We start from the raw sequence: 13,085 nt of genomic DNA, 5'->3' as shown, positions 1-13,085 counted from the left end.
TTCAGGGATTGGGCGAGCAGAATTCCAAGCCTGGTTTTCAAGGACAATTGGCCTCTTTTCTGGATGCTACAAGTAAAGGTGACAATTCATGTTGATGGTTGGTGCTTCGGTACTAGCTAAATAAATTAAATGCACGAAAAATAATTGGGTTAAAAATATGAATTCAAATACGATTAAATTAGGTCATGTTTGAGTAAATATGATCAATGTCTCAATTTAATATGTTTATTATTTTATTAATTAATTATTCAAATCAAAATTTAAATGAGTCAAATATGGACTAATCAATTCACTCATTCGAGTTGTGTTGAATGGTTACATAGCATTAGACCTTTTCACCCCCTGGCTATTAGCACTATGCCCTGGCTAGTTGGCTCTATTATATTGGATTGGCATCTTTTACCCCTCCCAAAAGGGTCCTGTCCTATTCTACCCACATTCAGCCTGGGTTGCATTTGATAAAGCCAACCTAGCCCACTAAAAATCCAATGGAAACCATCTAGCCACTCAGAAAATAAGGATGTTTCTGCCTTTCACATTCGAATTTATTTTATCTACCTATGTGTCAAGAATACTGGCCTCTAGATGGATTCTGGGTCCAGGAATACATGTATAATTTTTAATCCTCTGTGCGGAGTGGGGGCCATTGTTGCTATGCACTGTCAGCCTATACGCAAGTTTGGAATCTCAGCAAGTTGGAGAATAGTGAAGGGCAGATGCGTTTCCCCCACGTCTACCACTGCAAGTTGGGAGCAAGATATCATAAAAGGAGATGAAAAAGGCATCCATCCCCGTCATCTCACTTTCGAGGGATCTGGCAAAACTAAGATAAGGCCTAGCCTTATTCTTTGTTTGTTCCAATGAGAAACGGTTCTTTAAGAATAATTAGCAAAAATGGTAGGTAATAAACAAAGTTGGTTCCCTTTAACACACACACCCACAATTCAACACGCACCATTACAGGACAAGCCCAAGAAAAGTGAGAAAAAATGGTTAGAAGTCCTCTTAGATCAATTAGCAATAGTATCCATGGTTATCCTTTCAGTAAAGTATTATCTTGCGTCAAAGACTTAGCGTAGGATCTAAGTTGGTCTACGAATTTGGTGGATGGATATGAACCCTGCGGGAAAAAAAATATTTCCTTTGAAGATGGAATCTAGCTTTTCATATTATAAAGAACCATCCATTTTTATGCCACCTTCACAACACTGCAAGCCTTCCTCTGTATCGCAAGCACGCCAATGTATTGCTTGAACTTGGGAAAGAGGCTTTTGCCAGCCAGAAAGGCTTGGAGGAACTTCACCACCAAGCTTCAAAGCAAACTGCACAAGCTCCAGAAGTCTAAATCCATCAAGAAGAAAACCCCCTGCCAAAGGAAGGCTTTCAAGAGAACTAAATACCGGACCAGCACTGCAGTTCTTCGGCCCTCAGTATCGTCTCAGCCCCATCTTCAGCATAAAAAACAGTTAATCCAGCCGCCCAACACGCTTGCTGTTCAGTATCGTCGAAGCCATGTAGTGCAGAAGAGGGCTGCACCTGTATATGTGGATGAGCTCTTTAACGAGCCCATCTCCAAGGAGGTAGAGCCCCTCCAAACAACAGCAGTCGCAGCAGGAGGAAGCAAGGGTGCTACTGCAAGGTGTCCACCGAGCACGAAGAGGATGAAAGTTCTTAACCAACCAGCTATGCTGCCAGGATCAAGCCAGGAAAGGGGGAAGTGCAGCAGTGATCAAAAGACACGCGGAGCAGATGAAATGTGGGAATCTGTGGGATTGGCATCACCACTGATGTATGGAATAGATGAAAGGGCAGAGGAGTTCATAGCAAGATTCAGGGCGGATTTGGCCCGCGGAGTATAGCACACTCAAGTGCCAGATAGAATTTAGATCTAATCTTAGAACTCTTTTTGGTATGTATTTCAGTTTGTAAAGGAGTTGATGATGTGAATGAAAAAGAAAGGGGGGTTCATTTGTACCCGCACCCAACTGTTTAAATATTGTTCGCTTTGTCCGCTCTAAGCCCAAAGGGAGTTCTTATGACTTTAAAACACGTTTACATGGTTAAGAGAAACCCATACTTATATAGTATAAAAAACTCTCTCTTATTTGATATGAGATATATCGCGGGATCAAGCAGATAAACACTCCTTACAGGGCTAAACAATCCTTTTCACTGGAGTCAAAAATCAGCTTTGATACCATTTATAATGACTTCTACCCAATTGTGTAGATATTGTCCGTTTTTTGTCCAAATGATCCTTACGGCTTTAAAATGTGTTTACATGGTTAAAAGAAGTTCATATTTGTATAGTGTCATAAACTTTCTTTTTATCTGATGTGGGATATCACAAATAGAGAACACTTGCAGTATTGGATTAAATGGATTGATGTTCTTGAAATAAAAAAACATATTTGATGATCTATTTCAAGCCCTTAACATTATAAGCATAAACGCTTTTAATTAGTATGTAGTAGCAAACGAGGCTCTAATCACAAGGGAAATTAAAACTTCAGGTTGCCTTGTTGTGTACATGCTCAAACAGACACTATAGGGGATGGTGTCAGAACCAAGAAAAGTGAGTACTTGGAAGAGTGATTGTAGAAATATCTAATTCTAAGAGTTAGTGAATTAGGTTATTTGAATTAAGTTGACTATTATGTTACATCTATCCTGGTATAGAACTTTGCATATTTTCTTATGGTTTATATACATATTTTAAAAAAAATTCAAGGTTGTTGTAAAATCGATTCAGGATTAAACAGGTAACTATAGTTGATTTAAGTGGGAATAATGACATAAAACTAAAAATATGTTGCATTTTTATATTTTATATTTAAAAATAAAACTTTTTAGGGTTTATTACATTTTACCTCTACAACCTATATCGTATTTTTCACATTTCCCCCTTACATTTAATGTATACTTTATAAATACATGTAATATACATTTGTTGAGTGACAATAGATGTAATGAAGGGAAGGCATATGTTTTGAATACATGACATGTTTAAGTGAGGGAAAAGCCGTCATTTTATTTTAAAATCCCAACCCATCCTTCCTCCTTCCTTCGATCGTTTGGTGGAAATTTCCTAAATCCCCAAATTACAGCCAAAGCCCCAAAAGTATTGACTTTTCCAGTTTATCGAAACTGAATTAAAACCATAAATTAAAATTACAGAATCAAACAAAGCAACCAAAAAGAAAAAACAAAATTGGAAATGAATATAAAGGAGGCTCTTGTTATTGGAGAAGTGGAATATTTGATCAGAAACTCCTCCAAAAAATAATCTTCACAAGTGTTTTAAGGAATTATTAAAGAGGAAAAAAACCAATAAAGAACCTCATTTGGATGCTTCGAAAACTTGGGAAGAGAAACGAAAATTAAATTGTAGATCTAACTCCTTATGATGATTTATTTCACAAAATAAAAAAAAAGAAATAAAACTTCAATTCGATAAGCTAAATGATCATATTCTTTTGTGGTTTAGGAAATTTTCGTTGATTGAAGGAAGGAGGAGGATTCGACCCAGACCAAAAGGCTTAGGTTTAAGGCTAGTTACCATCAACCAAGTTTTCACTTGTTAATATATATTAATAATAAATATGTTAAAGTTCATTATTAAAAAAAATAATTATTTTACTTTAAATTTTAATTAATTAACTAATTAATGTATAAAAACCATCATTATAATTTTCTTAACAAGTATTTTTTAATATAATTTATATGATAATTAAATATAAAAATATAAATATTAAAAATCATATATGCATCATCATTTATTTTATATTATTGAATGCATTTGAATTAAATAAATTATAATTTTAATATTAAATGTATCATCATTTATCTTACGAATCCTATTTTAAAAAATTACTATCACTTCACTTTTAAATTTTTTATATTTATCATTTTAATTTTATTTAATTTTGAATGTTTTTATTCTAAAATATTAAAAATATAAATTTATTAAAAAAAATACTAAAATATAAAAAATAATAATGAAATTCTAATATTTTATAAATTAAAATTAATTTGAATAAATAAATAATAAATTATTAAGACCGATATATCTTTGCTTACCAATATTTTCTTTTTGATGATACCTATGCTAATTATACTTAGAAAATAACTTTAACATATGTATTTTTATTTATTTTATCATTTTTTAAGAGTTTTTCTAAATATTTCCATGAATTTTGAATAATTTTTGCCTTACCGATATTTTCTAAATATTTTCGATATATTTGTAAATTTCAAGTAACGATATATCGTGTTTATCGATATTTCAAAACATGAATTCAACATATTATGATCTATTAAGGAAATTAAGGGAAGGAAATCAGGTTTATAGACTTTATAACTTGTGTGGACCAAAACAAACACTATGCCCTTGGTACATGTTATGTACATGGAAGAAAATATCGGTAATCACGGATATATCGGTATTTCGATTTTACGGATATATCGGATATATCGGAGATATATTGGTGGATATTTTGGGAAAAAATATCGGTAAGCTTAAAATTGTTAAAAACTCATGAAAATGTAAGGAAAACCTCATAATAATATAATTAGAAATATAATAGACATTTTAAAGTTATTTTATTGAAAATTTTGATATATGTATAACATGATTTATCATATTTGATAATAATGTCGTATGCATCGATAAAAATATGAATTTTATAAGTATACATTTATTATTAAATTACACATAATATTATGATATTTGATTATAATATGTCTAATTTTAAAATATATATTAGTATTAAAATATGATCCATTTAATTCAATTGTATTAAATAATATAAAATAAATAATGATATATATATATATAATTTTTTAATATTTAATTAATTATTAATGATATTAAAAACATTATGAAGAAAATTATATAATTTTTATATTTTTAGTAATTAATTAAAAGACTTTGCATTTAATTATAAAATAATTATAATTAATTTGCTCTTAAAAATATTCTTATATTTTCTTTATATAATGAATTTAAGTATATATATAGTTGTTGCATATTATATATCAAAGGGCAACTTAGCTCAGGTGGTAAGCGGGTAAAAGGTTTGGGGTTCAAATCCTCTCAGCAACAAATAAAGGTGAGGCACTGTAGCATCACTGTAGTGCGTTGACGGGCACTGTAGCGGGTCTGACTTTCGTTGACCCGCGTTATATCGCCGAAAAATCGGCGATTTATCGCCAAATCACCTATATATCGCGAGAAATCGGTGATTTCTCGCGATAAATCCCGAAATATCGCCGGACCGATATTTCTCTATGAAAAATAATTTAATGAAACCTTCGATACACGATATTTCGCGATATTTTCTTCCATGGTTATGTACAACATCATAGCTTTCAAATATGTTATTTTTAACACCTTTTAGATCATGTCAAAATCTAATAATGTTATAATTGTTATATGCCTCAATGTAAATAATTTAATTTTATATGGAATTATCAAAGTGTGGACCCACCATAGCATCTCCACTCAAAAGGAATGGTTGGACTCTTTTTTTATTTGAAAATTTGATTTTTTTAAAATTTGGTTTTGGAATGGTCACCTATTTTTATTTTATTTTTTAAGGAAAAATAAAATAGAAAAGAAAACTTTAAGTGTGACTCTTGAAATGAAAAAATAGGTATATGAAAAATCGAATCTTAGTTCAAGGGTCAAGTTATCTATCAGAGAGGTACGGTAATAAGCTCGACACCCCTTTAAGCCTTAAAATAGATCTCTACCAATCAGGGTGAAACAATTAAACATGACAATTGGTTAGCTAATCAATTGATACCAAACAATGATCATGATATACTATGGCCGAAATATACATCGGAAAATAGTCAAACGAGTAAGATAAGACAAAGGTGTATCTGAACAACAAGCAAAGTGCTAGCTTTATAAAAACAAGATTAGTATATGATAATAAGTATTAAAAAAAACATTCATATATCCGAATAGCAAGGCAAAGACAATTAGCATTCAACAAGTACAAGATATTTAGAATGAATAATTAACTGTAAGAGAATATCACATAAGTTGGGGCCCATTAATGTCTAATTTATTTGCATCAATTCATTCTACACAATTCCATTTTCTTAATGATCATTGAGGAAGGATTTCTAGAAAATTGGTATATTAAAAAAATAAAAGAAAATAAAAAAGTGCATGTCCCAAGGAAATATTGGCAACAAGTATTTATTAAAATCAGGATTTCATTACCTAAAGACTAAGGATGAATTTTTAAAGTTGGGATTATTTGAATGGAAAGTAGATTTTGAAAACCTAACTTAAAACATGTAAATTCACACAAACACAAGAGAAACGCACCACAAAGAGGAAAATAGAATAGAATGGATCACGTGCATATGGTGGCACACCCAAAGTGGCCATGCAATAGGGAGTGAATTGTGTAGGAAAAGTGTAAATATGAAAAAATGTTTTAACAATTTTGGCTAATTTTTACAAAAATTCAAAATAATTTTTATTTTATTTTATTAGTCTTAATTTTTGGGAAGAGTCCTATTGGGATTGTGCTAGTGGAGTCTCGTTCCACTTATAAGTAGAATCTCGTTCCTCTTTGAGTCCTATTCTGATTACAAGTAGAGTCCCGTTGGAACTGTGTTAGTAGTCTATAAAAGTAGGTTACTTTTCACTCTCAAAATATGAATACCAATTTTTCAAAGAGTTTTTTAGAGAGTTCTTCATACATATTTTTAGAGGAATTTTTTTTGAATCGAGTTGTACACGTCTCAATTACAGAGTTCACCCAATGTGAGATCTGGTTGTTGAATCCTAGAGGTAGACCACTGGTACCTTAGTGCACCGAGTTCGTCTTTGAGAAGGGTGGATCTATTTCAAGGACAATGTTTTTCACGTTTCAACCGATAAATTTTTCTTACTATTCATTCTGTTATTTGTTTGTGTCTTTTGGGCTAGTCCTTTGTTTCCATACCCTTAATCCAACAATCTTGAAATATATCCAAATAAAAGCTTCCCTAGTTCACACCCATCCTGACACCTCTAAAATTGACCTTTTCAACAGGACATTCTTTAAGAGATGGCAGGAAAGAGTTTTCTCTGCAATTGATGTAGTGAATTTGGGACACATTTTGACAAACCCAAAACCAGAAAATAGTTCTCATTTGTTACCAACCTGAGAAACTGGAAATAAACAAGTTAGGCATGCTATTATGAGTACCATTTCTAATGAACTTTTTGATATTTATTGTCAATTTAAAGTTGTAAAAGAAATTTGAGATGTAATGAATAAAAAAAATATTTTGAAAGATGCAGGAACTCAGAAATATGCCATAGAGAATTTTAGAAATTTCCAAATGACCGAGGATGGATATGTATCATCTCAAATCCATGACTACCACTTGTTGATTAATGACTTAGCCATTGAAGATATTAAATTACCCAAACCTTTTGTGGTTGGTTATTTAGTAGAGACTCTTCCAGAGTTTTGGCAAGACTACAAAAATAACATGAAACATAAAAGGAAACAAATGTCCGTAGAGGATGTCATAATCCAAATTAGGATTGAGGAACAAAACCAAAATAGGGACAATGTTGAGAAAGCTAATGAATTGTCTTCTAAGGCTAGTGTAGTAGAAGAAAAACCTAAACCCAAAAACAATAGGTCTAGAAAACAAAACTCTAGGACCAAACCCAATGCATCAAATAAGGTTCAGAACCCAACTATTAAAAAACAGGGTAATTGCTTTGTCTGTGGCAAGTTTGGAAACCATGCAGCTCAATGTCGCCATAGGAAGAGAATTGAGAAGTCCAATTCAAAGGCAAATCTAGTAGAGGCAGAGGTGATCATAGTAGTAATCTCCTTTGAGGTGATCATGGTCACCAATATGAAGGACTAGGTGGTAGACTCTGGGGTTACTAGGCACATATGTGGAAACAAAAATGCATTTACTTCCTATACTACTCTAAAGGAAGGAGATGAACAAGTGTTCATGGGTGATTCTAGATCTACTCTAGTGATTGGCAAATGGAAAGTTCTCCTCAAGCTAACCTCTGGAAAAGTGCTTGCCCTCAGTGATGTTCCTCATGTGCCAGATATCCATTGAAACTTGGTGTCAGTATCTCTGCTGGGAAAAGTAGGAGTGAGGATCTTGTTTGACTCTGATGAAATAGTTTTAACCAAGAATGATGCACTTGTGGGAAATGGTTATTGTAATAAGGTTTTATTTATTTTGAATGTTTATGATATTATCAATAATAATGCATCTTCTTCTTCTGCTTATATAGTTGATTCTAGTGATATTTGACATGGTAGACTAGGACATGTGAACTTTTTATATATGAAGAAAATGGTTGAATTGAGTTTAATCCCTAAACCACCCTTAGAAAACCATGGAAAATGTGAATCTTGTGTAGAATCTAAAACCACAAAGAAATCTTACAAATCAATTGAAAGAAATCAGATCTACTAAGTTTAATACATAGTGACTTAGGAGACCTAAAAAACACAATGACTAGAGGTGGTAATGGATTTTCATAACTTTCATAGATGACTATTCAAGGTATACAAGGGTATATCTTTTGAGAAAAAAAGATGAAACAAAAGATGCTTTCATCAAGTACAAAAATGAAGTGGAAAATCAACTAAATAAGAAAATTAAAAGGCTTAGAATTGATAGGGGATGATCATGGGAAGATCATGGGATCATTCACGAAACTACTCCTCCTTATTCCCCTGAGTCTAATGGAGTAGCAAAAAGGAAAAATGAGACCTTAAAAAAAATGATAAATGCAATGTTGGTAAGTTCAGGAGCACCCTTGAACTTGTGGGGGGAAACTATCCTATTCACATGTCATATTCAAAATAGAATACCTTACAAGAAAACTAGTAAAACTCCTTATGAGTTGTGGAAAGGTTATGTACCTAATATAGCATCCCTGAAAGTGTGAGGGTGTTTAGCCAAAGTTTTTTTCCCTTAACCTAAAAAACGAAAACTAGGTCTTAAAACCTTTGATGCAATGTTTATTGGCTATGTTGAGAATAGTGCGGCATATAAGTTTCTTGTTACTAAGTCAGAAAACAGTCTTGTAGATGTCAATACTATAATAGAAACAAAGAATGCAGATTTTTTTGAAAATATTTTCCTATGAAACTAAATAGTGAACAACAAGTTCAGAAAACAAGTAGAGACAAGTCTATTAGACTTTCTGAATTTGAACCTAGAATGAGTAAAAGAGAAAGGAAATAAACAAACCTTGGAGATGGTTTCTATACCTTCCTAATAGATGATGACCCTAGATTCTACAAAAAAACTATAACTTTTCCTGATGCACCACTCTAGAAGGAGACCATTAATAGTGAAATCGAATCAATAATGTATAACCATACATAGGAGTTTGTAGATTTACCTCTTGGTGCAAAGACTATTGGTTGTATGTGGATCTTTAAAAGAAAGTTAAAGCAAGATGGGTCCATAGAGAAGTATAAATCTCGTTTAATTGCCAAAAGCTTTAAACAAAAGAAGGATGTAGATTACTTTGACACCTTTGCCCCTGTGACTAGAATAACATCAATTAGAGTATTGATCGTTTTAGCTTCCATTCATAATTTGATGATACACTAAAATGTCAAGACTGCATTCTTGAATGGGGATTTGGATGAGGAAATTTATATGGAACAATCTGAGGGTTGTGTAGTTCCAAGGAAGGAGAAAAATGTGTGTAAGTTGGTTAAATCAATATATGGGTTAAAACAAGCTCCCAAATAGCGGCACAACAAGTTTGATCACGTGTTAGCAATTAATGGATATTCCATTAATAATACTGATAAGTGTATCTACAACAAATATGAGGATAACATATGTGTAGTCATCTGTCTTTATGTTGATGACATGTTGATCTTTGGAACTAGCCTAGAGGTAATATGTGAGACCAAGAAATTCCTAGGTTCTAAGTTTGATATGAAAGACCTAGGAGAGACAGAAGTGATTCTAGGAATTAAAATAACTAAAACACCTAATGGGTTTAAACTGTCTCAAGAGCACTATGTTGAAAAGATCTTAAGAAAGTTTGAACATTTTGATTGTAAACCAGTGTCAACTCTTTATGATCCGAACTCACAACTGAAGAAAAATAGAGAACATAGAGTTGATCAAATAGAGTATGCTCAAATCATAGGGAGCCTAATGTACTTAATGAACTGTACCAGACTTGACATTGCTTATGTAGTAGGTAGATTGAGTCGGTACACCCAAAGTCCTAATCAAGACCATTGGACTACTGTTCGTAGAGTCCTTAAGTATTTGAGAGGCACCATTAACTATGATTTGTGCTATAGTGGATTTCCAAGTGTCCTTGAAGGATTTAGTGATGCAAATTGGATCTCGGATTCAGATGAGATGAAATCCACTAGTGGATATGTTTTCATCCTTGGTAGAAGTATAGTTTCTTGGAAGTTTGCCAAACAAACTTGCATTACTTGGTCTATTATGGAGGTTGAGTTTATTATCTTAGAAAAGAAAAGTTTTGAGGCTGAGTGGCTTAGAAACCTCTTAGCAGATATCCCTTTATGGACGAGACCAACCCCGTCTGTGTCTATGCGTTGTGATAGCCAAGCTGCAATTGCTAAGGCTAAGAGTAAAATATTTAATGGGAAGAACAGACATATACGCCTAAGGCACAATATTGTGCGGCAACTACTTGAAACAGGGGTTATATCCCTAGAATTTGTGAGGTCATAGTTGAATTTGATCGATCATTTGACCAAACCACTAAATAAGGAACTAGTGGAAGAAACATCGAGGGGGATGAAGCTTATGCCTATTACAGAATTCAAGAGTGGTGGTAACCCAACCTATTAGAATGGAAATTCCATGAAGTAGATTCATATGGCTAATAACAAATCATTTGTTGACTTGAGGTGCTCTATCAACTCTAATTGTATGAGAGTCTATCTCTATGGTGTAGATAGAATGTGTTCTGCATTGACTAAGGTTGAGTGTTTACTCTTAATGAATATCATATTCCTTATGGATGATATGTTTAAATGCAGAACATACTTGATAGATTCACCTATATGAGAGTGGAGATGGGTCGTTTCCTATAAGAACCTAGGCAAATTTTCTAGAGCTCTCATGAATATCCAGGTAGGGCGTATGACCTATTTGTGCCAACTTGTTTTGTACAGCTCGTAGTGAAGTTGAGAAAACCAATGTGGATAAAAGTCCCTTAAGTTACATAAAGAAACACTAGTTCATAGAAATTTATTTTCACTGTGTTTTGTGATTCAATACTTATGTGTCTTAAGATTGGTTCATAGCCTTTGGGCACTAGTACTGATGCATTGGATTCTTTTTTCCTCCATTTTTTTTCTTTTCTTTCTTTTCACATCTATACTCTATGGGGGATTGTAGGAAGAGTGTAAATCTAAAAAAATGTTTTAAAGATTTTTGCTAATTTTTACAAAAATTCAAAACAATTTTTATTTTTATTTTATTAGTCTTATATTTTTGGGAAGAGTCCTATTGAGATTGTGTTGGTGGAGTCACATTCCACTCATAAGTAGAATCATGTTCTTCTTTGAGTCATATTCTGATTACAAGTAGAGTCCCTTTGGGATTGTGTAAGTAGTCTATAAAAGCAAGTCACCTTTCACTCTCAAAATATGAATACCAATTTTTCAAAGAGTTTTTCAGAGAGTACTTCATACATCTTTTTGGAGGAATTTTTTCAGAATCGAGTTGTACACGTCTCGCTTATAGAGTGCACCCAATGCGAGATTTGGCTGTTGAATCCTAGAGGTAGACCACTAGTACCCTAATGCACTGAGTTCGTATTTGAGGATGGTGTATCTATTTCAAGGACAGTGTTTGTCACGCCTCAGCCAATAAGTTTTTCTTATTATTCATTATGTTATTTATTTATGTCTTTTATGCTAATCCTTTGTTTCCATACTCTTAATCTAACAAATTGCATATAGATCATGACCTGAAGACCTCAAGAAATACAAAGCCATTTCAAAATCCAAATGAGACAATGTAGAAACTACTTTGTCTAACTTGCTTGAATATATGAGTTCCACTTTTGTACAAACTCAACATGTCAATTATGTTTAAGAAAATTCCTTTATTCGCCATGAGCAACTATAGATTCTAGGACGTCAATAACACTTGTAAGGTTGTAATTCGGTGATGTCAGAAGAATGTTTCTCCGGGCTTCATTTTTCTACACAAAGGACAATGATGAGGTCTCCGAGAATGGCCCAAAATGAGTTTGTCCAACATTCCATGTATAATAATTTTAAGTGCTATTATGCCTTGGACTCCATGATAAATGGGTCGATGACACTACCCACATAATCTGTAGGATTGAACCAACCAGCAATTTCTCAAGCTTTCGTGTTTGAGTAAACATATGGCGCCCATTATAACTACAATCACTCACAACCTATGTATTCCTTGTTCTAACAACAATAACCATATCCTTAAAAACAACAGACTAGTGATACCGATCAAGCAACAACAGTGAATTGTGATCTAAATCAAACACATAAACCAACAGAACCCTACCAAAGTCCTCTTTCGGTATGTTTTCCAATCTCCTAAACTCCTAGCCGAGTCCGACAATTACTCGACCTCGAAATTATGAAAGAACAGATGGCACAATTAGCATATTACAACTTATCTATAAGTCTTAAATCACAAAGACTGATCTCCCAAGATAACCCACGCTCATTAACCTCATCCATAAAAGTCCTTTCTATAAATTCAGCCTACTCATACATTGCATCTCTTGTGGATGTAGCCTCATCATCAAGCAATCCATGCTCATCCTTATAAATACACTCAATTTCTTCTTCTATACTTAGCAAGGCCTTGTCAACCTCTCGTTGATGGGTCTCAATTAACTCTAGTTGTCTCTCCAATTGAGCTTGGGTCTCAACCGCTTTTGCCACTTCAACCTCAAGTCTTAGAAAAACATCACAATTCTACAAAATCTAATTGTCCTACTTAGCTATTGCAGTAACCTATTTTCTAAATTTTCTAGTGTGTTCCTATAGCTCAGTGTTTCTTTCCTTGATGATGCGGGCTAA

General features: G+C 33.2%; 1 protein-coding gene across 1 annotated transcript; it reads left to right on the top strand.

The window, feature by feature from the left end:
* The first annotated feature begins 687 nt into the window (after window positions 1–687).
* On the top strand, window positions 688–1,994 carry LOC100852749 (uncharacterized). The gene has a single exon (XM_003632378.4). It carries the CDS (start codon window positions 1,242–1,244, stop codon window positions 1,857–1,859), a length of 618 nt encoding a protein of 205 aa, XP_003632426.1. The 5' UTR covers window positions 688–1,241; the 3' UTR covers window positions 1,860–1,994.
* Window positions 1,995–13,085: the final 11,091 nt, after the last annotated feature.

The sequence above is a fragment of the Vitis vinifera genome, chromosome 7 (genome assembly GCF_030704535.1).
Source record: "Vitis vinifera cultivar Pinot Noir 40024 chromosome 7, ASM3070453v1".
Lineage (NCBI taxonomy): Eukaryota > Viridiplantae > Streptophyta > Magnoliopsida > Vitales > Vitaceae > Vitis > Vitis vinifera.
This window is presented reverse-complemented; position numbering and strand designations above follow the sequence as displayed.